We start from the raw sequence: 22545 nt of genomic DNA, 5'->3' as shown, positions 1-22545 counted from the left end.
CTGGTCTGTAACACTCATAAAAGTGACTGTACAAACGTGACTTTTTACCAAACTACAATTTTTTGACTTCCAGGTAGTACAGGTATTCTACTGCTACATATTTCCTCAAACAAAGGGAGATAATCCAGCCAACCACAAGAAAGTGATTCATAGTACTGCTCCATCAATTTTTTGCCCTAAGAGTTAAGTTTGTTCAGCTCAACCTTAGGGACCAGCATCATATCTCAGGAATATCAGCTGTAAGATCATTAGACTCATGCAGAACTCCTCTAAACTGCTTTTCAGGGTTTCCCTATGCCCTGGAAAGTAATCTTTAGCTCTTCCATGCTGGTTTTGTTTCAAGTTGATCCAGTGAATAAGAATGGCTCTTGACATCTAGTATGAGTTTTCCTCTGCTCTACTGTGTGTATATTTTCTGATTTAAACTTAACAGGCCGCTTAGTTCCTGCTCTCTTGAAAAATATCTCTTTTAGAAGTTCCATTCCTTTTCTTTAAAGACAATCTAAATATACTTTCTGGGTTCATTTCCACAAAATGCTTTACTATTTCTCACACATTATTAATTTGCGGACTCCTGCCAGCTACAAAACCTCCAAACAAACTCCAAACCAGCAATAAAAATGCCTCTTTCCACAAAATAGGCAGATTCACTTCTTTTTCATGTAGATATGAACCATGAATTCTGAAAAGCATTTCTATCCAACATATCTACTCTTTGCATAGTTCTATTGGCAATCATCTCCACAGTGTCAAATCCCCAATCACTCCGCTGCACCTTGGCAAATTGTAAATCCCTTTCTGTAAGCTGACTCTACCACTTGTGACCCTCAGACTTCAGGATGAATTCAGGGCCTAACATTGCTATTCAAAATCTTGAAGTTAGCTGAGGAAAGACTCCTTGCCCACAAATTCCCTCTGTGGGATCTGCAATGCAGAGAATCACTCTCTGCAGCTGCCACTGACATTCCACAGTAACAATATATAAGCCTTATAAAGAGTTGTGAGCTATGTGAGGGCTTAAGGATTTCTTCCCCTCATACTTGCAGAATAATGCAACATTTCAGCTTAAAATAATATTTTAAATTTCAGCAGAACTAGAACTGAAAAAAAATAAATCTGGAGATTTCTCTTCTTGCAAAATTGCTTGTAGCAAAAATTCAAACCTGTGCCATTTCCAATACATTTGTACAGTGTCTGTATTAGGTTAAAGTCTGAGATGGAGGATAAACACTTGATTTACTTCGGTAGCTTTCAACTAGAAATTATGCCTGTTAACTCTGAAACAAGTTTCTATTACACTAGTTTCTTAGCCTGCAATGAGACATCAGCGATGTAACAGCATAATTAAATGACAAAAACACAAAAAGGACACGTCTAAAGCCTGGTTGCTTAAGGAACATCCTCTTTTAGTAGGAGAGAATTGAACTAAAGGGAAATATTTGCCAAAAAGTACTTAACTGAAATAAAATTAATTTTTTAAAAAATCATCTCATACAAGTAGGACTTTGCCAACGAAACAAAAAAACTAAGAAAAATGAAATTCATATGTTCTAAAACTTCTCTCAATACTAAACAATAAGATCTCTACTGAGATTAAGATTGTAGCAAAAATACTGTATTAATGGAAATTTTTGAGATCTGAATGACTAAAGCCTACCAAGAATATTGGGAAAATCTGTTACAATAATAAACAAAATCTCTCCTGCTCATCCCTTATTTTGCTTTCTGCCCTCTGTGATGGGTATGTTAAGAGCAAAGCAAATACAAAGTTCAGTTTTCAAAAGCTATCTTGTCTATTAAGAGTTTTTGAGTCTGTCACTAGAGAATAAAAAAATCACTGGGAGGAGAGCACAATGAGTGATAAATACATCCACATGTAGTAACTGTTTTCTTCAATTACCAATTTACTTTTAATGAACACTTTATAAAAAAAAATTCATTACCAGAAAATTGGAGAACTTTTGGTTCCAGAGATAGCCCCCAATATACCCATCAAAAAAGACTTTCAAAATAAGGCTAATTTTTGGTGCATTCTCACTCTTTTGACAACAGAGTATAGAAAAGGTGTCTCATCCACCTTTTCAATTCTGTCATGGACATTAATCCATGAAACTGCAACACACTGCAGGCTTAAAAAGTGTGAAGATTTAGTTTTCTTTTGTGTGTTAAATAACACAAGCTTCAGAGTTGTGTATGGGTTTTTGTGAGCTTCTCACAGGGAATTTCTCCCCCCAACTTACCACACAGTCACCACCCCACACTTCACAATTACTGAAGCTCAAAGCTTGTTTAGCAAGAAAGAAATCCTCCATTCTCTTCATAGATAACAAAGGGTTAACTTCCCAACTGGAGAAGTTTCAGTCTGACTGTCCTTGCTTCACAGTAGGACTGTGACAGATTCCAGGAAAATGCAGCCAAGTAAGGAAAACACTTTGGTCAAGCAAATATATTAGGCAAACCTCAATGTCACAAGCACAAAGACTGGAACAGCAGAAGCCTGCACTGCAAAGTTAAAGCCCAGTTACTTGCACAGAAATATTTCTCTCACTTAAAAATCTTCTCAACAATCTTGGGAGGTTAAAAAAAATTTGGTTTCTCAATAGCTTAAAAGTTAGAATTAAGCCCAGCATCAGAACAATTCAAAAATAGATCTGTACTTCAGGCTACAAAGCACTAATATGTTAAGTTACAGCATTCATTTTGAAACTGAAGATAAAAGGAAACCTTGCAATATTATAAAAACTTACAATTAAAAACCAGACACTTGTCTGTTTTCACACAGAAAAATCAAGGAAAACATCCAACTCAGGTGTTATTCTCTGTTTTACTATTATCATCAAGATTTTGCAACAGTCAAGATTAATGAAGTCAGGAGAGCAAATAAAAACTCTTTTGAAAACATCCTTTCTCTTCCACTGGTCAGAAAGATCACTGGTTTTATCACCATTTCTTCCTACACATTAAATGGTTCTAATGGAATAAAAAAAATCACACCATAAGTTAACAGAACAATGCATTCCCTAATCAAAGGATATAAGTTTTATACATGCATGTCTTAATCATCTGAATTTCACCCCCGTTTTCATATTAAACAGAAAATACAACCTAAGCCTATTCACTCAGGAAAAAAAATAAAAGTATTTCCACAGAGACAAAAATATGAAGGAGCAAGGAAAAAAATTAGAACCATGAGAAACACAAGGGCTACATTTATAGGAACACAGCCATTTACAAAATGCCTTTTTTTTAATGGTTGCCTTTCAAGCTGTGCCAACACCACAACAAACATAAAAGATCTGCCTCCCTAGCAGATTTAGAAGAATAAGCAATTACTACATTAGAGAAAATAGGCTCAGAAATTTCCACCAATTGGTAGCTGGCAGCAAAGCAACTCTTCATGTGCCAAACCCCAAAAAGCCCTTCGGCACCAACCTCTACATATACCGGCAGAGAACAAACAAATTTAAAAAAAACCCTACTGCCCCAAACTGGGGTCAGCCCTTCACTTTGGGGAAAGAGAAATAAACAAAAAAGAAAACAAAACAAGAACTCTCCATCCTCCTAGGGAAGTAGTAGAAGGCTTTTATTTTTTGCCAGGGTGTTTGAAGTGATAGGTCTTCTCTTTGGGGCACTCCATCTCACAAGCTCCTAAAACACAGTTATACTGCGGTTGTGCAACAAAGGCTCCTTCCCAAAGTCTGTGGGAAAGCACAAGGCTTGTCTTCCTAATGGAAGGGAGGTCCCCACATTTACACACTGCTGCTGCTGGAACAGTTCACACAGAGAGGCAGCTGCATGCAGCAACTCTCTGCAGAATGCTCGCAGTCAGAATTAGGGATTTCTCAATCCCGCCTCAGAACACTCCTACAGCTGAAGCCCAAGTTCACTGACTGCCTTTACCACAGAAGGGGAGGAGGAGGTCCTGCAGAAAAAAAAAAATAAAAAAAATTCGTATTTTGGAGCATTACCAATAATTGGCCATCCTCACCACAGACTGAAAACAGTCATCATCCACCATGGGTGATGGCCACATGCAAGTAATGTATATGATATTTAATAATAAAAGTAGTTAACTACTTTTATTGATCCCTGATGTACTATTGCATCCTCCATATCAGTGAAGATCAGTGGGTTTCTGCTGTTTTGACAATGCAAGAAGAGGTGAATGTGAACTGACAATCCTAGCTCTTGCAGTTTCCCTTACTGACTCCCTACTTGCTTGAGAGGACCAAAATCCTGAGACAGTGTCAGAACACTTCATGGGCTAAAGAGACTCATTACTGCATAATAAATATTTTATTATGCTATTTTATTATGAATTAAATTAAACATGACAAACACTGTTTGGATGCTCCTAGGAAGGATTCTCTGTTAAGAAGCAGCATTAACAAATCTCATTTAAAATCAAACCTATTAGAAGAACTAAGGAGCTGCCACATCATTGTGCTGCCACCAAACACTGAAAACGAAGAGTTTCAGTGAAGCCTTTGCCTTGCTACATTTTCATCAAAACACAGAAGTTATTCTTTTCACATATTTCCCTACAAAAAGTGTATTTAAGCACACAGAACATAACCAGAGACAGAGCTCATACTGAGGTAATCTAAGTGCACTTGTTCTGCAATACATCTGCTAGAAGCTTGTACCACAAAAAAAATGGTTTTTTGGCATTCAACATTATAAAAATAATGAAAATAAAAATGCCAGATCTCTGAACACAACTGAAACTTTTACAACTACTTCATGCAGATGTACAGGTATGCAGGTGTATATAAGTACTTGTTGAATAGGCAAGGATATCAATGTTTAGTCAACAATACAAGAGTCTGGGTACCTGATACCAATGTGATCTACTCTGCGCCTGTCTTGCTCTATTACTAAAGTCACAATTCTGTCAGAGTTCCACAGCAGTGTCAAATAAAAGCCTCAGGTATCAAAGTCCTGCTCTATGAAGGGCTGAGTCATTAATGTGACTGATCAACACCAAGTGTGCTCCTGACACTTTAAACTGGTGCAGCAGAACATCCTGTGGGCCACCCTTTGTATTTCTGTGCAAGAATACACACCTACCACATCATTAACCCTAGCTTTGTTTTTGCAGAGATAAAACTAAAAGCAAAAAAAAGCAAGCTGCAAAGATATGACCACCCTCCCAGAATGATTCATTTTAGATACAATTCTTGACCTCAGCTCATGTCAGTTACTACCTCTGGAAACAGCAATCTGTGGAAGTGCAATGGAAGGAGACATTGATACTTTTCTTATACCACTCAGCCACTACATGGTAGTCTGAAAACACATAGATATCTTAACAAGTTCAAATGTTTCGAATAAACTGTATTAGTCAATAAACAGTCACTTTTTTGAGCAATGCAAAAAGGCTGGCATAAAAAAAAAATTTGTTTTACTTGAATGTAAAGATCCACTTATTTTACGCTATATACAATTCTAATTGTGTTGTGCATATTAATATTTTAACAAAGCTTTTAAAAGTTGATTTTTTTAACTGTCATTATTCAGAAGCAGATCAAAGCATACACAGTAACAAGAATTAAACTTATGAAAAGTGAGCATCTCAGATTATTAGATGGCCACAGCAGTTTATTCTCCTACCTGCTTCCCATCCAGTGTACAAAGTCTCTTGACTACACCCGAGTCTAACTTAATGGCTTCGGTGATGTCATTCAAGACCTGCTCGAAGGAGTGAGCAGTCTTCTTGTTCAGCAGAATCCTCACAGCTTTCCGCGGCTTTACCCCACTCCTAATAACAGTCACCAGTTTGGGTTTAATGAAGTCTTTGCTCTCCTTCACCTCGCTCCTCGAGGATGTCAGAGACGTCAAGGAGCGGCTGGAGCCAGTCCTTATGTTCACGCACCAGTTCGGGTTGACGTTCTTGGTGTAATCAACCTTGCGGTACGGCTCATTGGACGCACACACATAGCTCTCACCTGAAAAGAAGAGGACATGTTCACAGTTGAAGGGGGTTTGCAGCTACTTTGTCAACTTAAAAACTAGAAAAACCAAAAAATACAAACATTTTGGGAGTGATTTTCCTGTATTTTGGCAAGGGGGATAGTAAATTATCAGGTTTCCAACCAAACAACACTCTCAGAGTGCTTTCAACAGGTTTCAAAAGACTCCCGGTATAAAAAGTAGTGGGTGATGAGGAGGTTCAAGGTATTTCACATGTCTTTTGGATTGAGTCATTTTGTAAGTGCTTAAATTACTTGAGCTCAACACAACATTAAGAGCTTTCTTCTACAGCAAATTCCAGGTCCTCTCCTATATATCCTTCAACCATGTATCTCAAGATATGTACACCCATGTCTGTGCTTACTTTACAACAGCAAGTTTTAACAGAATAAATTTAAGCACCTCAAGACCCCTTACCTGGAAAGGCACTTTAATCTACCAGGAGTTACTGCCTTTCTAGCAAGGACACATATTTGAAATGCATCCACATTGATATTTTTTAGACCAATGAACACCTCCTGAGGCCCCAAATGAGTATTTGAGAGTATGGGAGCATAACAATACCTCTACACTTTCCCATTTTTAATTTCATTCCTAACTCAAAGCTGGTTTGCAGGGATTTTTTGGTTTTGGTTTGGGGTTTTTTTGCTCTTTTTTGTTTTGGGTGGGTTTTTTGGTTGTGTGGTTTTTTGGGTATTTTTTTGTTTTGGTGGTTTTTGTTGGTTTGCTTGTTTGTTTTGTTTGGGGTTTTATGTTCCTGTCTTTGTTTTGTTTTTAAGGAAAAAAAAGAGGAGGACTACTTGCAGCTTGTGACAACACTTTTGACACCTGACAGCAATATGCAAGATGTAATCCATGACAAGGGCATCTTTAACTCTGGGTTATTTGTGTAACCCACATCCCTGAGGTGTCACAAAATGACATTCCAAGACATTCCTGAAAGGGCAGAGTATTGCCAGAAGGATAAATGGTAAAGCATTCAAAACTGACAGAATACACCATTGCTCCAGACAGGAGAGCTACCTATATCTTAGAAAGCTTAATCTGTTCTAAAATTAAAGCTACACAGTCAACGTCACTATTGGAAGAAACCAAACTCACTTCTAACATGCACAGCAAGAGGAGCAAAGAGTAAAACAAGCATCTAGAGGACAGAACTGTAAGAGTTACAAAATGTATGCCTACATTTAGATACATTTAGAAAACTTTTAAACAACACTTTTGCATTCTGAACTCCAGTTTGGAGAGCTGATTTATCTTAAAATTTGGAGAGCTTCTTCTAAAAGCAATATACTAAACTATTTTCAAAGTCCTGAAGAATTACCGTGAGCTGAAAAATTTCCTTGTTTCTTTTCCAATACTAATTACACTGCTTTGTAATTTATCTTCTATTTAGACCTTCTTGAAAGTCTACTTGCTGTATTTGAAAGAACACAGATTATAACTAAGCCAAGTTAACAATGATTTTGTTTGGGAAATTCTGGCAGCCAGTTCTGCCTCCACAAACACTACTGGGGACTGTATTCCACTCAGGTACTGGGAAACTGGGGTGAAGTTCTGTGGATGCCACTGCCTTTCCTGTACTCTTTCTCTTCACTCCTTATTGCTCCTCATATTCACAGATCAAGTGGTGCAAAAACCAAACTGATGCAGATAAAACTAGACTCCTCCTCCTTCCTCCAAAAAATTAGCTAAGAGAAAGGAGGTGTTTTCAGCACACAAACTCCTTGACAAAGGGCTGCATGCTGCACATTAGCACCAACTTACAGGTAGGAAGAAAAGAACCCCAAACTTCACAGAGCTTTGTAAGGACTGTAGTGTCTAGAAGCTTATGCTGCCCTAGAACTACATGCTCCATTGTGAGAAATCTCCAAGCAATCTGGTCTTATCAAACCTGAGCAAGATATTGGATGAGATGACTTCAGAAAGTCCCTTTCAGACCAAGAGGTCCTATGATTTTAAGGATGCGCACAGCTCTCTTCCAACAGTCGTTTTCATCATCTATCCTGTTATCGCAAAACATTCCAAGATATTAAAGTTTTGTGGCAGCAGCTCAGCTACAATAGAAAGCAAAGGTTTCCCCCTGCACAGCCTCTAACACTAGATTCAAAGGACTGTGCTTGTTGTCTGGACAGTTGCCCAGTAAGTCTGTCTCCAAACCCAGAGCTGCCAAAGGAGAGGCACCTCAAGAAGCTGGCAGTGGTCACACTCAGTGGAACAGAAGAGGCAAAATCAGAAGGGTAAAATAAAACTAATGGATTGAGATAGAGACAGTTTAATAGGGAAAGCAAAAGAGACAGTTTAATAGGGAAAGCAAAAGCCACAGGGGCAAGCCAAGATAAACAAGGAACTCTCAGTTCACCACTTCTCAAGGTTCAGCCTCCTCCAGGAAAGCCAGGCTCCATCATGGTAATGGTGGCTTGGGAAGCCACATGCTTTAACTCTGAACTTTCCTCCTCTTCTTCCTTCTTTCCCCAGATTTATAAGCCGAGGGTGATGTCATATGGTCTGGAATATCACTTGGGCCAGTTGGGGTCAGCTGTCCCAGCTGTGTCACCTCCCAGTGTCATTTCCCCCAGCCCACTCACTGGTGGGATGGTGTGAGCAGCCAAAAAGGCCTTGGCTCTGTGCAAGCCCTGCTCAGCAGGAACAAAAACATCCCCCTGTTATCAACACTGATTCAAAAACAAATACAAAACATAGCCCACGCCAGCTACCATGAACAAAATTAACTCTATCCCAGCCAAAGCTCTGGGGACCATCTCTCCAGCTTTTGTGCAGAAGAGCTTTAAATAAATTCTACAAAGTACCTCAAAATTCACCATCATTGAGAATGTTCAAAATTATCCTTTCTGACTCAAAACCAATGTACTTCCTAGACCATTACAAAAAAAAAAAAAAAAAAAAAACAAGCAAAAATACACCCAAAAATGCACAAAAATAAGATAATTCAAAGTTAAATCTCGGCTGAAATTTAAATTAACAAAGTTTAAAAAAATAAATAAAAATTAAAGCTACTCAGAAACAGTCTCAAACTTGAAGTGAATTAATTGTTTTACATAAAGTAAAGGTAGAGGACAAAAGGCCCCTATGCTTAAGGATTTATCATAGCAAAGTTTCAACAGGCAGGCTGGCTTTGTCTTTTACAGACTCATAATCATAACTAGAGCATCTCCTTTGTACTATCATGGAATGTGATCTATTATCTGTCACAGCTGTACTACAGTACCCTATAGGGCAGCAGAAATTGTACTTCTACAAAATTTTCAGTCAATATTAATCCAAAAGGATCTATGTTTCTTTAAAATAGCAGTGTAAGACTGTCTCCTACTACTTCCCTTGCTGGATGCATGAATAAAACAATTGCTTGATTATCTCAGTGTTGTGATGCAGATTTCTTCTTGTAACTTTTCCTTTAAGCAGAGGCCACAGTAACAAATGTCAAGAAGTGCTTTCAAGTTCAAACAATGTAATAACTTAAAAGAAAGAATTTCAATTTATTTGTTTCAGCTGCATTTAGCCAAGCCTGAAGTTGAAGCACAAACTATTTTACCTTAAAAAAAAAAGATAAAATCTGCCAAAATGAATTGAAAATTTCCTATAGTTGGCAGATACAGGAAAGTATAATTACTTGAGAATATAGTATATTACAGATTGTTTACTAAGTGCTTTAAAGTCCATGCCTGCTTTTATATACCAGACATATAAATAAAGTTAAGTAACACAAGTTTTGCATGGAAAACAGATTTTACTACTACACCTGCGAGGCAGGCACATATGGCAAGACCAGAGCAAGGGCTGCAAGTGAGAAAACACATTCACTGAGTGATTTTCCTGTTTTATGATTTAAAGGATAAAGTTTGGAAAATACTACTTAAATCTCTAATTATTTTACCTCAGCCAGGACTTCACCCATGGTTTCTAAGTTCTATTTAAATACAAAAAACTAAAGAAGCAGTATCATTAGGAAGTCAATTGCTTCTCTCTGGATAAAGAATGGTTTTCTAGGAATGAGTTAACCATTTATTTGTTTGACAGAGGTATACAATTCAATACTTACCAGATGAAAATATGTAAGGAAAAAAATGTCAGGAGTAACTTAAATCACACTTATAAAGTTAACTCCAGGAAACTTTCCTACAGAACGGTGTGCTTAAAAAGCACACCTGAGAAAACACCATCACTTGACAAGCAAGCATTAAAAAGGTGTGCTATTGTTTAAGTTATTGTAGTTATCCTCCAAAGTAAAAAATGCCTTTATGTACATCAGTTTGGAAGAAATATCATGTCATTTGTAGAAGTATTATCTGCTTTTTACATTAATTTTTTTGTAGGTAAGAACCTGAAAATATATATATACCATATATATACACCATATTTGCTCACAGCTTTCATGTATGACCTGATTTTAAATCTGTTTGGGATTAATTCAAGTACACACTTCTGATAATCTCCACAATCTTTCAGAAAACTAATATATGTAAAATATAACACACAATACTTGATTTTTGAGAGTCTAGAAGGGTTGAACCAATCAAATGTTTTTAAACATTGTTGAAACTAACAGATAAAAATATAGTTAAAAATCACAAACATAAATAAATTTGAAAGTCAGTTTCACTGACTGTCTCGAATGAGATTTTCCATGGGAATAACCTAAATGCATATCATCCCAAATAAAAAGGAAGTATTTTATGAGACAAGCAGCATTTTGATCAGGCTGTAGCTTTTTTCTTTTTGCATCTACCAGCCCACGAAAGCTGACACATCTCCAAAACCAGGCATAAACAATAATTCAAATATTTACACTGTTGACTTCAATATGGTCAATTTTATGGTTTGAAGGTCCACTTTCCATTTATACTCTTGAAAGACTTTAAAGGTAAGCATACCAGCTTCAATTAGCACAGAGTAATAGCAATTACATTATGGAAAGTAAATACCATGTCTCCAGCTCACAACATTGGCATTACCATGAATCAGTTCCCCAGGCTTCAGACCAGAGCATGAGTTTAGTCTCTAATATTACACTGATATTTGCAGGTAAAGAAGCACAATAAAGAGTAATGCAGCAGGAAGATCTATTTAGCAATGTTTTCTTTTTTTTCCTTTAGATGCAGAAAATAATGCAACACTTCCAGACGCAGGTGACATCTGGGACTCGAGCCCAGCCAAACTCTTCCACAGCAGAAAGCTCAACCAGGCTGCAGAGCCATTTTGGCAGAAGTCTGAAACCTCCTTATAAGTTCACAGCATAATTTCAACAGAGTGTACGTACAATCCATCCCATGATTCAGGACAGCACCCAGAGCAAGCTAAAGGTGCCAGCTCTTCCATGAAGAAATCCTGCTACCATCAAAAACTCCTCAATTTGGGCACAGGCTTGCTTAAAAAGAGAAACATCTCCTGATATTTTGGGTCACAATATAATCAGCAAATGGCATAAGTCTACTTCTGGTTTTCCAAGTCTTATTAACAGTAGAAAATCAGTTAGAAAACATGGAACAGTACCTATTGACAAGGAAACACTACCTGCCTCTTAATAATTTAGCTGCAGTGAATTAATAACCAGATGCACTATCATGAAACAAGCTGGTTTGAGAACAATGTAAAAGGATTCCAGCTTCAGACAGCCACCAGTCTAAACACAACACTTGCCATTCCCTCAGAGGAGGAAAATACAGATGATAAACACAGAAAATGGAAAAAGAGAAAACAAGACTACATTGGTCAGTCTGACTTTCAAATAGCCATAGGTCATCAGCTGCCTAAATACTGGTTTGCTTTCTTAGAAACTCATCCACAAAGTTTTTTATTTGTCATCTATTTCTTCAACACCAATCCTCAGGAATGTGCCTAGCTCACTTTTCAAGATAAAAATGCATGGATTAAGGAGAATAGCATGTACACCTAGTAGATGAGGGGAAGGCTGTGGATGTCTGTCCAGGGTCTATCTAGACTTCAGTAAAGTGTTTGACACCATCTGCCACAGCATCCTCCTAGAAAAACTGAGTGCTTGCAGCTTGGGTGGGTGGAGTCTTCAATGGGTAAAAATCTGCCTGGATGGCTGGGCCCAGAGTGCTGTGGTGAATGGAGATAAATCCTTTGGGCAGTTGGTCACCAGTGGTGTCCCCAGGGCTCCACCTGGGGCTGGTCCTGTTTAACACCTTTGTGGATGGTCTGGACACGGGGATCAAGTGCACCCTCAGTAATTGTGCAGAAGACACTGAGCTGATGTGCTCAGGGGATGGAAGGCTCTGCTGGAGACCTGGACAGACTCCATCAGTGGGCTGAGGACACAGCTGCAGGAAGCTCAAGAAGGTGAAGTGTCAGGTTCTGCACCTGAGCCATGCAGTGATACAGGCTGGGTGAGGAATGGCTGGGGACAGAAAGGGACACCTGGGGTGCTGGCTGACAGCAGCTGAACCTGAGCCAGTGTGCCCATGTGGCCAAGAGGGCTGATGGCACCCTGGCCTGGGTCAGCCAGCAGGACAGAGAAGTGGCTGTTCCTGGACTGGGCCCTGGTGAGGCCACACCTCGAGCGCTGTGTCCAGTTCTGGGCCTCTCACTTAAAAAGGACATTGAGGAGCTGCAGAGTGTCCAGAGAAGAGAAACAAGGCTCAGGAAGGGTCTGTAAAACATGTCTTAGGGGAATGGCTGAGGGAGCTGGGTTTGTTTAGTCAGGAGAAGAGTAGGCTCAGGCCTCATGGCTGTCTACAACTCCCTGAAAGAGGGCTGGATGGAGGTAGGGTCAGTCTCCTCTGCCATGCCCGCGGTAAGAGGAATAGAGGAAATAGTCTTAAACTGAGACAGGAGAAATTCAGATGAGATATTAGAAAAAAATCTTCTCACTATTAGGGTGATCAGGCACTGGAATAGGTTCCTCAGGCAGGTGGGGCAGTCACCATCCTGAAGGTGTTTAAGAGGCATTTGGATCTGGTGATAAGGTTAAAAGGTTTAGGGGTTACAGTGGCAGTGCTGGGTGGATGGTTGGACTGGAAGATGTCAAAAGTCTCTTTCAACCCTGATTATTTTATACCTCTATATGAACTATTCTAAATTCAGCCATGCAATATTAGATACCAACAAAAAAAGTAGGATGCATCCTGCCCTTTTGCATCACAAGTGTGATACGTGCAGTTTTGAGGGAACAAAGCTGCCTCACCATTTGGGGTTCTTCACAGCACAAGTTTTGTGAGCCAAACCTCACTGCTAAGCATTTAACAAATAGCCTAGAAATATCCAGACCTTTTGTCCTTAACAAATAGAAACTACTAAAGAAATATTTACAGATATTTACTTTTCCCTAGCGCTAGGTTAGAAACCAACTGTTTCTAACCTAATGCATGTCACATATGCACATGTTGCAAACAATAAAAGGAATTAATTAAGTGTGCAACACTCAAAAATCCTCAGTAGGGATATTTGAAACAAAAGTATCTGAATAAGATTTTCTGGCTTGCTTTTTGCAAGAGTAATAAGCACTGTCTCCTGAAAGTCACATAAAGGATCACATTTTAAATGGCATTCTGCATAACAGAGAATGGTACAGCTGACAGGTAAAAACATCCCTAAGGAAGGAAAACAGTTTCCATATTTTTGAGGCATGTGTTCCCCTGTGAATCCCATAGGACAGGGCAGGTATCTACACAGATTTCACCTATTCACCTTATGTTCCTCGGCTTCTTTGGGTGCAACTCTTTAGCTTCAAAGCCACCAAAAGCTGCTTATTTAGCACAGCAAGATAGTTATTAAGGCTACTGACCTTCTTTCTAACTTTAGGAAACTCACCAGGGTACCCTTTCCGTGTTCTGTAACACAAAGCCAAGCAGATTTCCGGAACAGCGTATTTACAGCATATGTGACTGATCTAAAAATAAAATAACCCCTTTTATGAAGGACTGGGATATTTCAATTTCTCTTTCCTTCCTTACTCTGAGCAACTTCCCTCTTCATCAGTTTCATACAATTCACTTTCATATCACCTTTAATAACCCTGTATAAGTCATGATCTTTCCTCATCCACAGCACTCAGAATTCCCCATGCAGTTTTTAAAACCTGGGACGACTGGGATTTTAGCAGATGACTGCTATTAGTTCCCTTTTGATTTGATTTAGACATTAAGATGTGTAGATTACTTCCTACAGGTTTTCACAGAACAGCTGAGATTGGAAGAGACCTCTGGAAGTTCAGCCCCCTGCTCAGGCAGGGTAAAAGCTCTCGGAAGACAGTCAATGCCACCTGGTATCAAACACACCTGACACCATGTGCCTTCTTCACAGAAACTAAAAATTTCTTTTCAGGTGAACTAGAATGTCCCCATCCATGAAACTAGGAGAGAGATGGTGATGGAACTGTTTTATTTTACTTGGATGGAAGTGAACTAAGAATTACTTCTGCATTTCACATCCACACCCCATCGCTCCAGAACTGTGTCAGTACAGTGATTTGAACACGTATTTGGAAGAATATGCTCTCAGTGTTTTTTAATCCTTCTTTCATCTTCCTTTTTTACCCTTCTTTGTTCAACTTATTACATTTGCGTCTTGTTTTTTAAAGTGCTACAGCCTCTGGCTCTAGCACAGGAGGATAATCATACCTTTTGAAATGAGCAAAAATACGAACTGCCTAATTAATTGGTGCTACCATCTGCTTGCCCTGACAAGAGAAAAGATATTCTTGACCTAATACAACAGTGCACATCAACCAAAGTCACAGGCACTTCATGCAGGATTAAAATGTAATATGCAGTAACAACTATGGTCTAAGGCAGAAAAAACTTGGATTGTTCAACGCCTCATTTCAAAACACATTCTCTAACTCTGTGTTAATGAGGCAGAGCTCTGTAAATCAGATATTGCCCTGTGCTACGTGTCCTGGCCATGCATAAGGACTGTCCTGCCTCAAAACTTCCCACCTCCTGCCCAAGGACTTCCCTCCAGATGCCTGTTGATTGTGTGCACAACCATGCAGACAAAACTCTTGACATTTTATAAAGGACTGTATTAATTACGCACTGTTGTTGAACGAACAAAGACTCTCAGCCATTTTTCTAGGGAACTAGGATTTCTATTAGATGCAAAACAAACGGAACTTCTCTTTCCAGGAATAAATTCTACAGTTGCTATCATCTCCCAAAATCCAACAATACCTCCCAGCTTTGCAGCAGACCTGTACAGTCAGGATTCTCCACATCCTTCATTAACAAGGCAATGAAAACAAAGAGACAGAGCACAACCATCCACATAAAACACATAGCTCAGGACTAAAGAGCTGCACAGCTCTATTACCATGGCATCACGCTTTAGGAAGCCTATATTTTCAAGGGAAACTGAAGGAAATAGACAAACACTTAAATAGCTAACTCTGGTAGAAAATAAAAAATAATCTACCTTTTAATATTTTATATTGAAGGGTAAGTATAAAATTACACGTGAAATGGTGTATTCTAAAATAAAAAGTAGTGTTATGTCTGAGAGTAAAGCTCTAAGAAAGAACACCATAAGAAAGCATAACAGTCCCAGCCCCCACCTCCTCTCTGGATCTGCCTGCTCAAACAGATCTGAAGCAGACAATGAAATTCCTCCCATTTTTAGAAAACAGTGAAAACTGTCAAACTCATAATGTTTCCTAATCTACAGGGGCTGAGAATATAATTTATATTTGCCTTAGGCTGGTCCAGCAGAGCATGCTTTTTTGATTGTCATATCCAGTTAAGAAAAGCAATATGCTTCATAAAATGGAGCTTCTATTTTTGACTAATAAACATGATCTGGTGCAATTTTTAACTGGCTCAACCCAGAACAGCAATATTTCATATCCTCAGTATGTCCATGCACCAGCTCTTTTTCTCTTAAAATGACAAGCAATAAAACTGATTGCCAAATACAGCCAAACTCAAAAAACCCTCAACATTTATCAGTGACTCAGCTCAGTATGATGCAGAATTTGATGTTGCCAGCTTTTATATCCCAGATAGATAAACAGCAAATAAGCCTTAAAGAGCTTGCCCTGTACTGGGACACGTCACTGTCCAAGAGCTACACACACATAGGCAGGAGCTGAGGGAGGTTTAATGCAGATCTTGCTGGCTTGGCAAGGTTTGCAGAGCACTCACCTTCTGCTCACTGCAGAGATCTGCCACTACTGAACCTGAACTGCTGTGACTCCATGTCCCAGTTCAGGAGCACTGGGAAGGTGCCAAGAGAGCAGCGAGCTCGGTATTGCATCACGCAGCCATGGCCCGTCTGGTGCTCAGCCCGCGGCTGGCACACACCACAGCACTTCAGTTTTATTTTCCTTTCTGAAAACATTGAAATACAGCAAAATACCACTCAAAACTACTTCTGGTGCTTCTGCAGTTCAAGCTTTGGGTCAACACCAATGTTGGAGCATTTACTCAAGAGCAGAAATTCAAGCTTGCTGTGCGGTAACCATGAGAAATAAAGAACATGAACCCAAATCAAATCTCTTCCAGCACCTCAAGAACAAAACAGCTGGCAAAAACCACAAATCATTTCAAGGAATGACAGATTCACTACTTGTTGGCTGTCCTTTCCTTCCTCTACATACTTTTCTTTCTCTGTGTGATTAGTCTTACACTGGTGAAGTTTTTAGCATGCTTACTGGAGAACATACTAATCCAATTATGGTGCTATAGGATTTTCTTAATATTCCTGAGAGTTGTATTGGATAGATGACTAAGTCTTTGGGATTCTTTTTTTCCCCCTTTTATTTCATTGAGAAAGCATGGAAGTAGCATTTTGACTGTGACATTTATTTTGCTTTATTCTTCCAGTAAAGAGCCACATCAAAGATTATGGTTTCAATGAGTATTTGAAGAGACAAATAGTAAGTTTTGCTTTCAATTATTAATTTACAGTTGCAAGAGTATATATGGCTGTCCAGCAAGCAATTCTGTCTTTAAGTCATAAAAGTCTAATATCATTCCTGCTGCAACATTTCAAAAGTCACCCCATGTTATTGCTAGTTTCATCTCCTTTTACTTCTGTGACCACTTCAGCATATCATATTTTTTTAAGGTGTCTCTATATTAACCACCAAATCATGACAGTTGTTTTACTTACTTCATTTCTTTTATCACCACAGGGTCAGTATTTCACTCTACAACCACTTCATACTTCAGTTGTCAGTGTAAAACAGCCTTATAGTAGATCATGTAAGTCCTCAGCACTGTGGCACTATCAGGAAGTGCCCTTCCATGCACATCATTTTTGAGGGAGACCCATTTGGCACAGCAAATTCTGCAGCCCCCCCTTTCTCTTCCATATTGTGAAGCAGCTGGTCCCTAACTCCCAATATCCTTACTGGTGGATTAAATAAAGGTCTTCAGGTTCCCTTTCTCATCCAGTTCTGCAGGTGTGATTCAGCACTGCTTTGAAAAGGAAAGCTTCCAAACCAAAGCTCAAAGGACAGGCAGCTGAAAGCCTAAGGAGCAGGAGGCATTGGAAGGCCTACAAAAAATCCCAGTTCTTCATTAATGCAAACCAGCTACACCTGGCACACAGGGTCACAGCGTGGAAGACTGTGGTGGGAGCTGATGTATTGAAAACAACCATCAAATGCAAATTCATTACAAACCTCTCAGCGTGCACCTGGGCATTTGGGAAGGAGGCAATGCTGAGCTCAAACTGTATTTTAGGACATCAGATGAAAAGACTGGGGAATTCTGCTCCTCATTCCATAATTATCACTCCCCACAAACAAGGGGCATATGTGTCATTCACAAAACAATATTTCTGGTCCCATTTTGAGACAGTCAAGCACTGCTCTGTTCAGATTTGCAAGGTCTACATAACCTCAGCAGCTAAGTCCCATTATGAAAAGCTACTTAGGAACAACTCTGAAATACATCTGATTCCATAACATGCTTTTGAAAGTCAGGCAAGGTAGATAATTCCCTCTGTTAATATGGGCTCTGATCACACTGAAACTAGGGCATTACACCTGTTAGTTTTAATAAATGGCAGGATATAGATACCCTTTTTTTCACAGCACTGGGGCTCCTTCTGTGAAGCCACTGTGAGACAACAATGACACTTGGAGAATTACAGCATTTCCCTCTATTACAAATGGAAGGTAACCAAAAACTTCACCGTTCTTGCAGATGAAAAGAGCACCTGCTGCTTAACTACCATTGGAGTCAAGCCCGGTGCATGCAGATGGCAGCGCTGAAGGTGATGGGAGAAGTGAATGGTCCACACTGGGAAAATGAGGCCCCACCGCCCTCCACAACCCCCCTACTTGCCCTTGCCCTCAGGGGTTCTGCGGCCGCCAGTTGTCACAAGGCGACCTCTCCGCTTTGATCCGGGAAGGGACTGGGAAGCTCACCCCAGGGAGTGCCCACAACCCACCACCAGCTCCAGCCGGACCTTGGCACCGTCCTCACCTTCCACCAGCTCGTCCAGGCTGGTGAGCTTCTTGCTGCCATCGATGGTGTAGATGGTGCGGACGCCCTGGGGCAGGTTCACGTTGTCCGACAGGGAGCGGGTGAGCTCCACCAGGAGGGCGTCGAAGGAGCGGAAGCGGTCGGGGGAGATGGCGTACACCAAGCCCTTGAAGTACCTGTCCCCGTTGCGGTAGAAGCGGGCTTTGCGCGCCTTCTTCTCGGAGCTGAGGGCCTGCAGGGTGCGGGTGCGGTAGAGGCTGCAGTGCGCGCTGTGCGCCGGGCTGGGCACCAGCCCATTGCCCCGCGGCCCCGCGCCGCCGCCGGACCCGGAGCCTCCGCGCCGCGGCCCGGAGCGCTGCTGCCGCTTGTCCCGCTCCTCGAAGTGCTCCAGCTCGATGCTCCGGCTGCTCGCCATGGGGAGCCGCCTGCCCGCCCTCCCAGCTCCGCACGGGAGGGCTGCTACGCCCGCCCGCCGCGCTCGCAAGGGCTCGGGCCGCCTAGAAGAGCATCGCGCCCGGCCGCTGTGGCCGGGAGGGCTGCGGCTGAGCGCGGCGCCCGACCTGCCCGGCCAGCGCAGCCCTGGCCCCGCCGCTGCCCGCTGCGGCGCACAAAAGCATCCCTCACGGCCGAGCGCGGCGCCCCCCGGCTACGGGCGCTGCCGGGGGCCGGGCGAGAGGCTCGCAGGAGCCCCGCGGCCGCGCCCCCGCGCCGTGCCCATGCGGGCTCGCACAATGCGCGGGTCCCCGCTCAGCCCCTTCCCCGCCGGCTCCGCCGGGCAGCAGCGGCGGCGGCGGGCCCGCAGCGCCGATTCCCGCAGCGGGGGCAGCAGCACCGCCACTGGCGCGGGGAGCGGGCAGCGTCCGGCTCCCGGCGGGGAAGCAGCCGCAGCGGATCCGGCGGGAGCGGCGCTGGCGGCCCGGCCGTGGAGGGCAGCGGAGCCCGAGCGGGAGCGGGCGGGGCTCGGCCGGGCCGGGCGGGAGCGGGGGCGGCGCCAGCTCGGAGCGCGTCCGGCGGGGGCGGGAGCGCCGTGGGAAGGGTGGGAGCGGCGGGAGCGGGCAGCGGGAAGGGGTTCTTGTAGGAAAGGGGAATTTGGAGGCGCAGTTTTCCTACAGGGTAGTGCTGCCCTTCTGGTGGTCCTCCAAGGGCCGCCCGCCCCTCAGGCGCACCCGCGGAGCTGCCCGCCAGCCCTCTCCCAGCTTTACGTGGGTCAGTCACTGCGTTAAAACGCTAAAATGCTCCTTCTGTACGGCCCTCAGCCCAAAATACATCCCAGGGGACAGGAGACTGTGCATCCCTGTCATTTATTGGTGGAACTACTTTAAAGGGCATGTAGCAATAGGACATGGGGTAATGGATTCAAAGTGAGAGTAGGTGATGGATGGACAGACGGACGGATAGATAGATTAGATAGATTAGATAGATAGATAGATAGATAGATAGATAGATAGATAGATAGATAGATAGATAGATAGATAGATAGATAGATAGAAAGAATGAATATTCGGACTAAATTCTTCCATAAGATGATAAGATGATGGTGAGGCACAAGGCTGCCCGGAGAAGCTGTGGCTGCCCCATCCCTGGAAATGTTCCAGGCCTGTTGGAACGGGGCTTTGAGCAAACAGGTTCAGTGAAAGGCATCCTTTCCCATGGCAGAGGGCTTGGAACTAGATCATCGTTGAGGTCCCTTCCAACCCAAACCATTCTGTGATTCTATGATTTTCCTTGTGCATTTGCCACCCCTCTCCCTAAGGAGTCAAATAAAGCCATTCACAGAGCCTAAACCCCCTAAATGTGCTGCAACCCACGTTCCATGGCTTCCCCAGGCATCTTCTCAGTGTTCTTGGGGTTGCTCAAGTCAAATTCCCTTTTCATAGAAATGGCCAACAAATGCACTGAAATGGATGCAATTTCAACTACTTTACAACTTATTCTCAACCATTACAGAACATATTTTCTTTCTTGGCACAACGAGAATTTAAATAAATATAAAAGCTTTTATAAGTACATACATGTTTTCTGGTTTTTTTACATCTCTTGCATAAAAAAAGAGATGTTGCACTTGCAACGTTGCAAGTTGCAGTTTTGTTATGTCATTACAGGTATGCTCTTCTGTCCAATATTCTTTGCCACATTTCTGGTGGATTTATTATTTTTCTCTTTTTATGTTTTGAAATACCAATAAAATCAAGCACTTTCTCACCATTATTACAAAGCAGATTAGACATTATCTAGCTACAATATTCTAAAGATGATACATAGAAAACATCAGTGAAACTCACTCTTCATTGAAGTATCAACTTCTGTGGTGCCTGAAAACCTCCACAAGCAAAAAGAAGAGATAAACCATGGAGCTAGATTATCTCCTCTGGTGGTAAGATCAACAAAAATAACTGAATGAGAGGGAATTCTGTTACAGTCAGGGCATGAATACACTTGCTAAGATTAGACTTGCCGGTCTTGCCTAGGAACCAGAACCAAGAAGTCACAAAACAGTATGGAGCAACTTTTTAGATTGGCTTTGATATATAGTTTCTAATCTTGATTACAGGCAATGTTACACAGACAAAATTCAAACTCATGTGTGTAACTTTGCTCCAAAGTGGATGGGTCTCAGCTACAAAGTTTTATTTTTTCCCAAATGGTTCCACACTGCATGGCCGTGTCTGGCCTTTACAGAACAAGTCACATTTTAAGTTCAAACCTCAGCAGATGGTAATTTGGACTAACTTTTTTCCATTTGCTCAGAAGCAGGTCACAGAAGCCCAGGGAAGTTTAATCCCCTTCTCATACATACCTTTTGTCTCTCTGAGCTGCTAACTATTGCCACAGGACAGTGCTCAGCTGTGAGCAGAGGACTCATGCAGACTAAGATGCAAATACACAAAGACACCTACATATATATACACACACACACACACACATATATATATATATATATATATATATATACACATATATACATATATATACACACACACACATATATATAAATTTAATCTATTGGCTGTGTCTGTGTTTGAATACAGCTTGGAGAATCTGGTACCAGGGTTAGCATTTTGCCATTTTCAAGGTGTTTTGCTGGGTGGTAGGATATGTCATGTGTGGGACTTGCTCTGACTTCTGAAATCTTTAGCTAGAGATGGGTGGAGGGAAAGGATTTTTATGCAGCCTCCTGTAAAGTAAAGCTAAAAGGGAATTCTCCAGCTTTCACCAGAAAAATTATCTGTCCTCCTCAAAGGGAATTCGTGCTACAGAGAACTTTTGATGTCTGTAGAGCAACTATGTTTTGTAGAGTATATAAACATGAAATTGACTTCTGATCTGTAAAACTAAACTATTTCTATATTAAGAGGCTATTTACAGAGAGGTTGGGATTAGATCTGTATGTGTAACTGCGGAGGAAATTCAACATGGTCCTACAACTTGTGCTGGTTTTGGTTTTGTTTTTTTTTTGTCCTCCTCAGATGCTATGGATATTTTTAGTAAGATCTACAAGCCCCTGTTGCACAGTGCTTCCATTGGTGTGCATGCTTTGCCTTTTCTTTGACACGTTGTTTCCCCTACAGAGTTCTCCGTAGCCAAACAGATGTTTTAAAAGACTTTACAAGATCAGGGCAATTTATTATAACCCCAAAATAACCCCATATACATCCAAAGGACATTTGTTGTTAGGGTTTAGAAAATTAATGTGATTAATGTGCAGTCCTGTATGGAGCTGACCTATGGAATCCCATAGTCTTCCTCCAAAATGGGGTTGACAAATTAGTGGTTCACTTTACAGCAGGCAAGGTTACATGTATAAATGATACCTTGCTTATTAACCTAAATCTCCAGACACTGTTAAAATGTGATTATCATTCATTCTTGTGATATTCTTACCCTGTAAATATACATTTCCTGTTTGAATAGAAAAGAGCTTGCTGTTTGCATGTCCAGATAACTAATCAGTTCTCTCACCTGACTTTGTTTTTCTCTTTTCTTTTTTATTGTGCTAGGCATAATAAATTCTTGGTTAAAATCTCATCTTGTATCTAGAAGAGCTCCTATCTGGCTTTGTAGATTGATGGGTTGTTTTAAAGCAAGCAAGCCCTGTGAGAAGTTTCTAAAAGGAAACTAAGAAAAGTTTACCATCATACACAATGTCTTTTTTCCTTCTGTT

At 41.2% G+C, this 22545-nt stretch overlaps 1 protein-coding gene across 5 annotated transcripts in view; it reads right to left on the bottom strand.

Moving 5' to 3' along the window:
- Positions 1–18857, bottom strand: part of DCLK2 (doublecortin like kinase 2) — a 79424-nt gene extending 60567 nt beyond the window's left edge. The window contains exons 1-2 of one of the 5 annotated variants that reach the window (XR_010027778.1): positions 18384–18853; positions 5614–5948 (exon numbers count right to left, since the gene is read on the bottom strand). Coding sequence is in view for 3 of the 5 variants with exons in the window: in XM_063156754.1 (XP_063012824.1) it covers positions 5614–5948; positions 18384–18798 (750 nt within the window). In the remaining 2 variants the exon portion in view is untranslated. Of the gene's footprint in view, positions 1–5613; positions 5949–18383 lie in introns of all 5 variants that reach the window. The other 4 variants (XR_010027777.1, XM_063156754.1, XM_063156753.1 and 1 more) reach the window with 4 other exon arrangements.
- Positions 18858–22545: the final 3688 nt, after the last annotated feature.

Source organism: Melospiza melodia, chromosome 5 (assembly GCF_035770615.1).
Source record: "Melospiza melodia melodia isolate bMelMel2 chromosome 5, bMelMel2.pri, whole genome shotgun sequence".
Taxonomy (NCBI): domain Eukaryota; kingdom Metazoa; phylum Chordata; class Aves; order Passeriformes; family Passerellidae; genus Melospiza; species Melospiza melodia.
Note: the sequence above shows the minus strand (reverse complement) of the source record. Positions and strands in the feature narration are given on the sequence as shown.